Genomic DNA, 13,909 nt, shown 5'->3' with positions numbered 1-13,909 from the left:
AATATATCCACGTCCTTTTCAATGTAGTGCTTTTTACTCTATCTTCTAGTATCTTTACACAATTCTCCATGTGTTCTACTTCTTTTGCAATCCGTAACACTACATTGAGAGGTGGATCATCCTCCACCCACAATCTTTGTCTAATTTTGACACAGCCAAATTCCAACATAAATTGATCCCTCAATCTCTCTTCCAATTGGTGTCCAAATTTACAATTCTTAGCCAGTTTCCTTAGAACAGTTATATATTGTTCAACACTTTTTCCTGTTTCTTGTGACCTTTCTCCAAATGTGTATCTTTCCAGAATAGTTCTTAGCTTCTTTTCATAGTGTTTGTTCAATTTTGCAATGCATTTTTCATATTTGTTCATATCCCCTTCATCTGTTAGGTCTGGTAAATCTTCATATTTCTCCTGGCCTGCTGGGCCTAAGCAATGTAAGAGCAGTGACTTTTTCCTCTCTACACTGTAGTTGGTGCCGCACAGTACAGTGGGATAATGTTCAAAAGACTTTAACCACCTTTTCCAAAGTAGGTTCGGTTCCTCAACTTCTGGTAAAAACATAGCTGGTGGCGGCGCACCTTGCATAGACATGTTTCTAGGATGTAGGTGGTCCCCTGCTCCACTACAATCAATGGCTCTGGTTTCTATGTATTTCTCAATCCTCCTTTATAGTTGCTGTTTAAAATGTTTAAAATGCTTTATATATGCTTGTTTGATATCCCATAATACACCTGTAATGTATGCTATGTGTTAAATAGTCAAACAGTATTATTTGTGTGGCATAGTAAATTGTTATTGTTGCTATAGTTGCAGAGTAGAGAGTAATTTCCATTTATTTCTTTTTTTTTATACTGTGACGATGAGGAGCTGATCAGTAATCCTTATTCCTTGTGTTCGTTCCTTACTTCCGCGTGTGTGGACATGTGATATTGACTTAGAATGTGGGGGTGAATATATCTGAATATATTAACTTAGTTGCCGCTCGTTCCGCATTGTGACATAATGTTTCACTGTTTCTAGCGTGTCAGATTAACACGCATATTGGTTCGCTGTACGGCTGTTGCTACGGCAACAATTGATGTCTACAAAGAAAATGGCTGCACGCAATCAACGTACGTGATGTCTCTCGAGGGTCGTTTACTCAAACGCGGCTCACGCTGAACTTTCATATGATGCGGGCACGTAGCTCATTAACTGACATGCCCGTAGTTATGCCCGTAAGTCTGTACTATCTTTCCAATGTTGCTCAGCTGCATTAGATCCTCTGCCTGATCAGACCAAAGATCCTCGTCGCCATGTGAAGTATGGGGCAATACAATAATATAACAAAATAAAATTCCCTTTTTATACAATTCTTTAAATATAGCAGTGGCATATAAGGGGATATGAACAGAGCAGCATTAGTCCTTCAGCTACTCCAACCACCAGCTCCACTGTCCTCTCCATTCCATCCCTGCATTCTTCTTCTAGATTCCTTGCTACATCATCACCAGATGTAGCATGCAATGCTACACCCCCCCACACACACCATTCTCCTCCATTGTTCAGAGATAAGAATGATTTGTGAAGAATAGACCTGGTTGCAGACTTCCCCAAATATTTTTTTTTTATTTTTTGTTGGACTGCGTGTTATTATTTAATGTGTGTGGTCCTGGCCGCAGAGCCATCCATGTTCAGGCTTCCCACACCAAAATTCTGTTAATGACAAATTGTCAAACAAACAAATCCACTGATGTTTTCAAGCTCAGCCATTGTTCACTATTTCTTTTTCATCTGTTTTCCAAGAAAAAAACATAATATTAAACTCCTCCCAATACGTCACAATTCATAGTATTTGTATTGTATTTTTCATCTTTTTTTTACGAATACCATCTTATTGATTTACTGTTGTAAGTGCCATCCTTTCATTGATTTACCCTACCGACGCATTGTTCGTTTCGCTCATCTCCCAAGCTTTCCCAAGGCCAACGCGAACAGATTATATTCTATCAAATCAAACTCCATAATGTAAGAATATGACGCAATCACTTTGAACACAGAGTCATACATCGGTCAAGTAGCACTCACCAAACAGTCCTATTTAAGAGTGAGCCCAAGTACATACACTGTAAATTACTAATGGAAATAAGGTAGGTGATCAGGCACGCTTGCTTTTCAGGTTATTCATGGTACGCTTTGCGGTTATCAGGTCAACAACATAGGCTGAAAAGTAGCCTGTTATAGTATGTGGTGTCCTTTTCCTTCGTAGAATGGTCGCTGTTTTTTGAATGTATATATTGCTCCGTTGGTGCAAGCGGGCTTCAGCATGAGTGCCATTCCGCGCTCAATTCACTGCAAAAGCAGCATGTGCTAGATGCAAGGAGCTAGCTCCAAAAACAGAACTCTTCAGCAAGTGCCATAGGAATGGTTTAGGACATCATAGTGACATATTTACCTTTAATTCTTACCTAATAAAACCTTTGTATGTTTTTGTTTTGACATGAGAATGACTGGAATATATTAGTTATGACTGGGTCTATGTGATTACTGCGCTGAGTTTACTTCACCTGTCGAAAATGCTGACCTTTTTTTTACCCCCTTTTCACAGCATATATATGCAGGGGAGACCCCCACAACACCTGTACTGTCCCCCACATCCATTTTTTACTGTACTCCATCCCCACATAGAAAGCTCAATAGACGAGATCAACGCCTGGCCTGTCAGCACTGACATCAGTACATCAATGAGACGATGGCACGTAAATCAGTACATCAATGAGATGATGGCACTGAAATCAGTACATCAATGAGATGATGGCACTGAAATCAGTACATCAATGAGATGATGGCACTGAAATCAGTACATCAATGAGATGATGGCACTGAAATCAGTACATCAATGAGATGATGGCACGTAAATCAGTACATCAATGCAATGATATTTAGGAATCGTATTCTTACAACTACAATAAAAATACTATGAGTTGAGAAGTATTGGGGTTTGGTATTGCCTACTTTCTTACCACCAAGTCACCCCAAGTGGCCCAGTTGTAAGCCTGAAGATATCAATGGAATCTTTCCTTTGACCACCATTATCATCTTTGCAGAAAACACCCACGATGTGGTCGACTCGAAAGCTTCTCACCTTTCGAATTGTGAATATAGCAATTTAGAGGTTAGTTTTTCCAGCTCTAATGGTGGAGAATTCTAAAGTCACTCCTCTGCTCTGCTCACAGATAAGTGGTTATCTGGCAAAATGTTGCCCTGTTAGCCACAGAACTACAATTCCTGCACCCCAGGGTGACATTGCAAAGGATCTTATAGTGTGTTGTAAGCCACTTAGTTTCCCATGGAAAACGTTTGTTTGATGGATCTGCTCTTCAAATTAAATGGTACCACAAAAATAGGCATAGCTTCGGACAATGATTTTAAAATGTGCCCTTTAAATTTACAGTATCATCTAATATTGCAATGCAAAGCCTATTTCCAGGTTAACACTATTATATGTACTAGTAGTAATCAGTCACACTGAGTTAGCGAGATAACTAAACAGCTTTGACTGCTCTTCTACTTTTTAATGACAGGGAGGTAGTCCTTTGTTTTACCTTAAAAGTGCAATTGTTGTCATACAGCACACCACAGTGGTTTACAGCTGGTCCACTGAAAGTCACCTTTAGCCAGTATGTACCCTCATTCTTTGATGGCCTAGAACAAGAGATAAAGATCAATTCACATTATCCGTCAATTATTTGATTTACCGATCAAAACATCCTCCAAGACAATGCCCAAAACGTTCTCTTGTTACCTATCTGGTATGTTATGTTAATCTTTGGATTTTATCATCTTTCATCTTCTGAGTTTCTCATATCTGGTCATTGTGTGTTTTTTAGTCTAACTCTTATTGACCACACCATACTTTAAGCATTGATGGTAATCAAAATATAAACACATATAGAAAAACATAAATGATGTTTAATGTGTTATCAATTACTGCAATCTATTAAATAACTACAGTTGTGTAAAGGCACAAATAAGAAAAAAAGAACAACCAAGCACCTGCAGACACATTTGAATAATTACCTTGGCCCTTGAGGTCAGTGGGATATATCCCACAATTTAAAACAAATGTGTTTAAGCATAAGTCAGTCATAAATAGCCATGTAGAACAGAGTGATTAATAACACCCAATGAACATATATATAAATATATATATATATATATATATATATATATATATATATATATATATATATATATATATATATATATATATATAGATGCACTAAGCTAGTTTATCTCTCAGTCTAAACAAAATACAAGCAATAACAAACTAGCAATAATACCAATAAAAAGTAATTTGAGTAAGCTCAGGGGAAAAATACAAGGCAAAATAAAAATTGAAAGCATGATCTGCATGTGTGGTAGCTGTAGACATGAATCAAACAAATGATGTCCATTTTTGTTTTTTTCTCCATCAAATAGCACCTTTATCAGTGGTGTGTGCAGACAGTGCTGATTAGCTCCACATGTCTTCTCTTTCAAACGACAGTGTGAAAAAAACAAATAAATGTTTCTGAACTCCACTCTCCCCCTTCTGACAAATTGAATAGAAGCACATCCCCATTTCCTTCTCTTGTTTACCAAAGAAAGGCCATACAACAAAGAAGCTTCAAGTTGAACAGAAGCATAGAATGAGGGAAAGGAGCAAAATGATTGGACTTACTGGTAAGAAATGAAGGCATTACCATTGCTACAGAAAACAGAATTGGAACTTTAATCTCAGATATAGTGTGCTTAGTGAATATTTAATAGCAGCACTTCAGTGTTAACACTTGAACAGACAGCACACCATCCCCATACAATCTACGACTGTGTCACCCCACTCCTTTATCCATTGCCATAAAATATAGCAAGTGAAAGATTCCATAACTTCACTAAGGAGTATTTCAGTCCTCTCAATTAGCACAATGGCAATACATTTGAAACTGACCAAACCTAAACTCCCATGGTCACATCCCCACTGTTGAAGAGATATCCAGCAATGATGTTTGCCCTTAATACAATCAAGACTCACACTCTTCATCATCTTTTATTTGAGATAACTGTTCTTTATACAACATGGGTATACAATTGGCAGTGTTAGCAAATTTGTAATTAATTTCCCTAATCCAGAAGAATACAAAACATGCCAGCAAAGAGAGTATTAGTGTTCAAGTTTCATCTATCCATCCCGAGTGCAAACATGTAATATCAAAATTGAGTCTTTCACTAAGCTACGTGATGCCAAGTCTTTTCGCAAATTAGTTAACTTCTTCCACTTACATTTAGTTTCACTTGCAATTGCATTTCCCATCAACAATCATTTGAATATATATGTATTTGTTTTTCACACATCTTGTTCCTGGTCCTTATCACCGTCCTTAATTCATAGAGGGGATGTAAAAAAAGAGCAGAAGAAGGCTTCCTCTAATTGACAATAACCAGAAGACACCATACATCAGAAGCAGCACTTGTGAGGTATTTAAATTAAAAATGTATGCCCTATGAATGTTGTACAGCCTTTAGCATTTTCCCCGCAAATTTGCATTGAACTTTATATGTATGGAAAAATGCAGCATGAGAAAAAAGAGTAGCTATGCGGAAACCATGCAGTCACTTGAGTCTCAGCCCATTCGGCAGCTTCACCCATTGCCCTGGATCACCAGAAACATGTCAGCTTGCGCCTGAGCAAATTCTGTATAGATGGCAATTGAATTCCAGCAACTGAGCAACATGGAGAAGGTCTTCAAACATGCCCTTATCAGTTAAGACCACTGACTCTCAAACCTACAGAAAATGACAGGCCTGGTGAGTTGGATATTAAGTACTCTACAAAAAATCCAGACAGTTAGTAAGCTGGAAGATGGCGCAAGATCAAGTCTGGTAGCATCAATTCCTGATTGATATAATTTAACCATAACCAAAATGTCAGAGCCCAGCAGGGGCCTAGTGTGGCAGCCACCAGTATGGGGACGTATTTATCCAGCAGATGCCATCTCTGTCCCTCTTGTAGGAATGGGGGAGGGTGGCATCTGCTGGACCCAAACGGCATCAGGAGCAAACAAAGCTCCAAAGACTACAACTCCCAGCAGCCCCGGGAGCAGCACATCCAGTAACGGAATCGCGCATGCGCAGACCCCGAAACTCTATTCGCGCTCGACTTCTTCACGAGCGGACGCTTCCTGCAGAGCTCCGAGAAGGCAAAACTCCCACGCGGGGCCATCCCTCGCCCAGACCAGTTCACCGCGGCCCCGCGGCACAAAAGCTAAGTACATTTATCTGATTTCCTGAATGGAACGTAGACTTGTGTGCGCAGTTCCCGAACTAACTGCATGAAGGCACGGGGGGATCGAGGTCCGGGAGGCACCCGTTCACTATAGGAGACTTAAAGTTCATTTTGGGCATCAGGCGCATAATGTTACAAATCGCATGTAGAATTGTGTGTGAGTCAATCTGTGGTGGAAACAAGCTACATAAACACGCGTACTAATTCCTTTTCATTTGGCAGACGCAGCTCACGGTTTCCAAGGCACCGCTGGGGGGGGCCGCAGACAAAACTGGACATCAGACAAGCACCGAAGCTAAGTCTTTTACAGTTTCTTTGAGAAAACGTTCTGTATAGTGTCACTAACTGCCTGGTACTGGACCAGTACAAATCCAGACTGTGGTGCACATGTGTTCCTTAGTTACTTGCACATGCCATGTAGTGTGAGTGAGGCTTTCAAGACAGCACCACGCCCAATGTGTAAAGGTTTCTAAGCTGTGGGTTGAGCTGAACACAAACCCATGTCATTCAGTGTAATTGACACTAAAGTAAGTGTCAACTAATGATGTTATTGCTGGAGTAAGCAATGTTTGGTGCTAGCTTATGAATCAGTGTCAATAAGCTAAGCAGCCTCTTCCAACTCAGTGCAGCAAAACTGAGTATGAGTCTCTAAGAGTTCTCCTGTGTGCATGCCTGAATGTGTTGATCTAAAGGTGTTTAGTGTGACCAACCAAGCATCAAAAGATCAGCGTCACGTCTTCCCCCAAACCCCCTACCTATCCATAATATCTCCCTTAACCTCTACCCGGTGATCCTACAACCCCATACCTATCCAACCCGTGGACCCTAACTCTCTTTCCCCGTGGTGGTTGTGGTGCCCTGTGTGCATTAAGTCCCAGGTGCCAAAACAGCTAAGGGGAGGAAGGAGTTTGTGCTACTTCTGCGCTGGAATAAGAGCCTACGACACAAAAGGTCTCTGCTTTAAGTAGGTAAGACCGAGTTCCTGCTGGATGGCAGAATTGGCAGAGGACAATGGCAAGCCCAACCACTGTTTCAACATGTTTTTGTGGACCTGTAACTGAGACAGATTACCATATACCTAAAGGCCCATACCACATTTGGCAGGAGCAATGACTTTTGCATGATATATTTTTTAAAATGTTTTCAATTGGTGAGCATCTACAGTGTTTTGCAAAGTGAAGGACCCCACCAATGGGCTGAGCCATGCAGATCGCTCGTTTAGTACAATGATTTGTACACAATAACGATTTGGCAAAAATAACTTCAAGTTGCGGCTTATTCATAAGCTTGGAATACACATCGACAAGACTCTGTAAAGCTTGCAGTGTCCTGGCTATCACGTATCGTACACATAGCGAGAAGGGGGACAGATAAATTGCCGAAAGGTGGAACAGCAACATCTCAGGCTTAATGCCTCAGTAGGAGTCTATCACTATATAAAGAGAACAGGATCGGAGCCATACCACAACCCGGCCTTACACCAGTTTCCACTGGGAACCATTCAGTACAATGCCCATTTGTTCCACTTTGAGCAAAGGCTCTAAAATTGTAGTTGATAATGAACAGAATGTTAAGAAGATCCACCAGGCAATTATAGTCCCTCAGACAATGGCATAGCAAGTCCCTATTCACTCTATCAAAGGTTGTTTTAAGGTTCATAAAAGCAAGATAGTTCCGGCTTCAAACAAATCGAATTCACCACCACCAAATACAAGTTCAAAAACTGTTCATTGTTACTGAGACTTACCCTAAAACCCAGTTGGAATTTTGATAAGATATTGTCATTATCTGACCATGCTTGCAATTTAGCTAAGATAACCCTGCCAAAGATCATAAATTGGGAGATGAGAAGCGATATTGGCATGTATGAGATAAGAAGATCTCTGGGGCCCTTCTTATATATGAGAAAAAGAATTGCCAATTTCCACGTGTCCGAGAAATGACTGTTCACTAGTAAGGTATTGAAAGAAATAGACAGAAAAGGTTCCCAGAAAGCAGTCATATTTCTAAAAATAACAACTGGAATGTCAGCATACCGGAATGCCGTCAGACTAGGGGCTATGGCCCTTAGTGCAAAACTAGGGCAGCTCTTACTTCATCCAAGGAAACCTGCAAATGTATAGAAAGTACCTGTGTCAGGGCAGCTTCCTTGGCTATGCCTTACAGAGATTGCTGAAATGGGACACCCAGGCCAAGTCTGAGACATTGGGCCACGGTTAACAGAATCCCAAAACATTCTGGAATGATTGCACCTTACAGCTAGAGATAGTTCTTCAGAGGCCTGCACATCAAGGAATGCTTTTCTAGCAGCAATAACTCTTTTATATTCCCTGTGGGCATCCGCAATCAGTGCTTTTTGCTAGAATGGGATTTCAAGAGGAAGAGTAAATGGTTATTGTCCCAACAACAATACTTCTAAAACCAGCACATTTTAATATTATCTGTCTGATTACAGCCCCTCACTTCCCTAAGGAACATACCAGAGACTTGAGTCATATTAAGTTGACACAGACTCAAAATCTGACTCGATGACATGGAATCATCCAAGATACTCAGAAAGAGTTCATAGTTGGAACCGATTTAATCTTCCTGTATAGTGGAACACTTGTCCAAATTCCATCTAATTACCTTTTTGGAATAAGTTAGGATAATCTCAAACTGTGCTAATATGGCTACTACATCAGGGTTGTCAAATTTGAATTCGTATCCTGCAATTCTGAGAAACAGTGTTGAGAATCAAAAACGGATCTGTGGATTAGGAAGACTCAATGTCAACATTGGTTGTCATTGCTGAAACAAGAGATACTGAGTTAGTTGATAAAGGTCAATCAATCTCTTCCAATGAGGACAAAACATTAAACCTATTTGCAGTGCGAAGAATTCCAGGCACAGTGCCAGATTCTTGTTCCCATGTGTTAGGGGAATCTATCACAGTAGAAGCAGGGACAACTAATGGGTGCACCAAAGAATTAACAATAGAAGGGACAGTGCCAGATACTTGTGCAGTGTTGTAGAAAGATCCAAAGTCGGAGAAGCAGGAGCAGCTGGAGGATACCCCAGGCTTTTATAACTGTGGATCGACACCAAAGAAGTAGAATCAGCACCAAGACCCCTGATTATACTAGAATGGCGAGAAGAAGTACCCACAGAGTAGCATGAGGACAAGAAAAATGAAAGTGGTATAACTTTAATTCTATCTGTGAGAGAAGCATTGGATAGATTTGAGTGGAGCATCTATTGTAACTGGCAAGGTTTAGCAAATGTGATGCAAAATATCACCCTACATTTTATTTTTTAGTACCATTACCATTCCAAGGAAATCCTCTTACCATTAAAATATCCCTAAGATTAATTTTGGGACCCACAATACCTGTGTTTATCCAATTAGATACTTTGTTTATTCAGGATGATGTAGATTCAATCATCATGTTCTAAAGGGGACACAAACCAAGGGAATGCCTTCAGATAGAAGAGAAAATGAATTGTGCACACAAGGCAGTGGCTTTTACAGCTATGAAGTAATTATCTGGATTGGTGAATGGGGTTAGCACTTATGGCCAAATGTCACTAGGGAATTCATCGCTGAAGACTGAAAACTCTTCAGAAACTCCATTACAGAATTGCACACATCCCCAGGTGCTACTAAGTGTGCTTTTAGAACTGCCTGGCTTTTATCACAGCTTCCATTGGTATCAAGGGTACGTGTGAAAAAGGATGAGAGGATCTAGTTGCATTAATAACATTACAAGATCTTGTCCCCTGCTCTCTGTGCAGAGCCTTCTCAGTAGCAGGTATTTGTAGATCTAGTTGACAAGAGATGGCTCTCAGGAAGGCATCAATTGAGCCATTAGCGGGGTCAATAGGTCCAGTACCAATTGCTTTCTCAGGCTTCTTACTCATTTTCAAAGTTAGTGGTATCATGCCCTTACCTTTAGCCATATTCGAAAGCTATGAATAAAAAAGCTTTGCTCCCGCTGCAAAACATTCTGACACGTCACCACGTCCAGATTGGCCAGAACACATGACTGCGCTGTGTCCATGTTTCACCGTTGTAGGGTGTTTATGAGCATCAATAAACCAAAGGAAAGACTACAACAATATAGTAACAGATCTCTTAATTGGTTATGCCCTCTTCTATGATGTACTGGAACACATTTAAATTAACATTCATGACTTATTATAAAAAATATATATTTATTAGATCCTATACATTTCATGCCGACCCTAATGCAAGAATCCATACGTGCATACATAAAACCACTTATATACATAAGATAATTGGCACACAATGTTTCTGTGCCACAATTATACACATTATTTCACATTTGAATGAACAAATCACAGAACATGGAATCCTTATACTACTGATTCTATATTATATATATCTACAAATTGACGTACTTGATTACGCTACTTGTTTCTGCCCACTCAGTGCTCAACAGTGCTGGACGTTCCTCAGGTTTCAAAGAAATGAATAGCGTGATAACATTGTTCCAAAGGTCTCAGCAGATCCTCAACAGTTTGTGATCCCATCAACCAATCATGTCTATTTACACTAAATATTTCATTAATTGTAGAATTCTAAAGTGAATAGAGAAAAGAGGGGACCAATTCTACTAATAAAACTGGATGCTTAAATTCATTGAATATTATTTCTAACTGCCCCAAAAATCTAGAAGAGTTCCAAAGTATCTGGGTTACTCCTCTTCACTACTCTTTGTTTCTTATATAGATCACACTAAATGTATATTCTATTTCATCAACCATTTATAATTTGTCTGTAAGTAATCATTAAAGATAGGCGGTCAGAAAAATAAAGCACGCCTGCACAAATATACCACATCATATTGTTACAAAAAACGGTCACCACTTAAGTGCAACCAAATTGTTCAGAGCATATTACCTGCCACCTTCAGTTATGCTAATCTTACTCCAATGGAGAATACAAAATATTTCCTCCTCGCCCCATCCAAATTTTGTATCAAAAACATAGATGTTCTCTGAACGGAAATGATACTCTGCGAGGGGAACTCATAATGAATCAAACATGATTCTTTAGAATAAGGAGCTAATTCATCTCACTGCCTTATCATCTGTTTTACCTTCAAAGTATCCACAATGATCTCAGAATCAAACACACTGGCAACGTCATTTTTGGCATGCTCTGTTTAGTGTTTCAAAAATGGCCGCAATTATATCAGGTAACATGACCTCATCACATAACATTGCATATCGCAACCAGGAGCCTGAATGAATTACTTACAAAGCATGTCTCATTTAGTTTAAAATGAACAGGGCATGCAGCAAAGTATTGTATTAAACATGTTTGTGCATGTACTGTTCATAATGCCCAATATCTTGTTAAGCACAGCTTTGATATGACCCATAAATGGTCATCACAAAATTGAATAGCATAAAGTCACGTGGTAGGTAATATATATCTTCCCCTAAAAAAAGAAATTCTGGGTTAGCCGATGTTATTAAGAGAGGGTGTTTAAGGCCCAGGTGATTACTTTAGCCGCACCGCCCCTTGGCAGCAAGCAGCGAGGTAAAATGAAACAACAGGAGGGTCCACCCCCAACCCACGACTGCACTTGGTTTGTGCTACAATTCAAATTCTGTGTATGCCGGGAGGGCTGTCAATGGTTTGGAGACTGCCCTCTTCAGATACTCCGATTGATCACAACTAATCATCTTTGCTTAAACACCTTTAAGACTGACATCTGGGGGGCGTGGCCGAGTCGGGAGCAGGAGCAGACGTGTCTTTCAAGGGAACTGTGATCTGAAGGTGCTGGTAGGACATGCCTGGAGCTCGGGACTGACCAGAATTGACAGAACACTAGTGGTGTGCAGCGCCCGTTGGCCAGGCTCCATTGGGATTCACCAAGTACCCGGGGAATTACAGAAAAATGCCATTCGGGCCCGACTGCTTGTGCATGGGTGGGTCGTCGGTCCTGGAGGCCTGAGGCCCCTGAGCTGTGGGAACGGCCTCTCGCAGAGAGCCCCAACAGTTGCTAGGTGAACTTTGGCCCATCCAGGTACTGTGACATCATCACTGAGTCCGCTTTGGCGATTTATCACATCTGCCATGGCTGGGAAACCCCAGGGGAATGACATCTTGTCCCTCATGCATAACCAGGACAAACCCATACCACTGGAGGTCCAGATAGAGGCCCAGGTTCATGCCACCAGCCTTGCAGAAACAGAGGGCGATTCTGCGATACTCACCATCAGGGCTGACCTATGCCAAATGCTCATGGACACCAAAAAATAAATTCAAGGAGCAGTGGGGGAACTATCTCAGAAGGTGATAGACACTGACAGGCGTGTTGGCGAGACAGAACATCACATTGAGGAACTCGAGACAGGGGCTTGCAAGTACACTTAAACCTGTCTCAATTAACAGGCAGGGTGGAGGATCTGGAGTCGACCAGTGAACGTCTACATCTCCAGCTGGAGGATCAAGAGAATCGATCCATTTGCAACAACATCATACTGATGGGATTCTGATGCAAATCCAAGCTTCTGACCTGGTAGCCTACATAGGTGCCCTTTTTGGAGATCTACTCCAATGGGCCACAGAAAGAGAGTATGAACTTGACCGTAAACACAGGGTGTTTCCCTCAGCACAGAATAGGAATAACTGGACCCCAGACATTCTGACTAGAATTAATTTCTATAGAATCAAGGACGACATAATGCAAACAGTCCGTGCATATCCAAGCATTGAATTCAGGTGTGCCACAATCTCGCTACTTCAAGACCTGGCTCTGTCTACACTGGCCAAGAGGCACACACTGCAGGACTTCACTCAATGGCTCTGAAACAAGAACATGAGTTATAGATGGCGTTTCCTAGTCAGACACTGACTAGGAAACCCCATCTATAACTGATGTTCTTGACACATCTTCACCCTAGAGGGAGAACGATGCACGATAACCACTATGCAAGAAGCGCTGCACATCATGAATCCCTCTTCTTCGGCCCAGTCAGCGGATAGGATTTCAACCAATCTGAGAAAGAGTATGGCATGGCCAAAGGTCACCAGATCCTGTAAATGAAGGCGGAAATCAACATGGGAGGAGGGGAATTCACCACATCAAGCCATCCAATTACATGAATGCAGTACTGAAGTTTTTCCTCCAAAATGACTTGTGGTTAAGGCTTAAATTTATAACTCCAGATATTTTCCTGGTGTATCTAGGGCAGAAGCGTAGGTCCAAATCAGGCATATCATAGGCCTATGACCAGATGCGATGGAGGGACAGTTTTCTTGGGGGAGGTGGGAAAACGGGGAGGGTTGGGGCTAGTTCTGTTTCTGGGAGGAAGGTGGAGGGGGTGTTTGATTATTGAATTAATATGTATTGGTTTGAGTGTTTATGGATGCTGTAACATGTTATATACATGCAGGAAGTCAGGGATGCATGTGACTTTCTTAAAGTTATACTATAATGATGAGAGGAACAGGGAGGCATAGGTTGGCTTGCCTCAACGTCCAGGGTTTAAACTCCCTGGTCAAATGGAGGTTCATGCTAAAGAGACTCCAGATGTCAGGCATCACGATAGCAATGATTCAGAAATCTCGTTTACTTCCTGAAGCGGAC

General features: G+C 41.0%; 1 protein-coding gene across 2 annotated transcripts in view; it reads right to left on the bottom strand.

Moving 5' to 3' along the window:
* The window catches only part of PKHD1 (PKHD1 ciliary IPT domain containing fibrocystin/polyductin), a 4,356,595-nt gene that overhangs the window by 4,211,816 nt on the left and 130,870 nt on the right, over positions 1–13,909 (bottom strand). For both annotated transcript variants that reach the window (XM_069605754.1, XM_069605755.1), the window contains exon 5: positions 3,586–3,685. In XM_069605754.1, the coding sequence (XP_069461855.1) occupies positions 3,586–3,685 (100 nt within the window). The remainder of the gene's footprint in view (positions 1–3,585; positions 3,686–13,909) is intronic.

The sequence above is a fragment of the Ambystoma mexicanum genome, chromosome 4p (assembly GCF_040938575.1).
Source record: "Ambystoma mexicanum isolate Mex_15411 chromosome 4p, UKY_AmexF1_1, whole genome shotgun sequence".
NCBI lineage: Eukaryota > Metazoa > Chordata > Amphibia > Caudata > Ambystomatidae > Ambystoma > Ambystoma mexicanum.
Note: the sequence above shows the minus strand (reverse complement) of the source record. Positions and strands in the feature narration are given on the sequence as shown.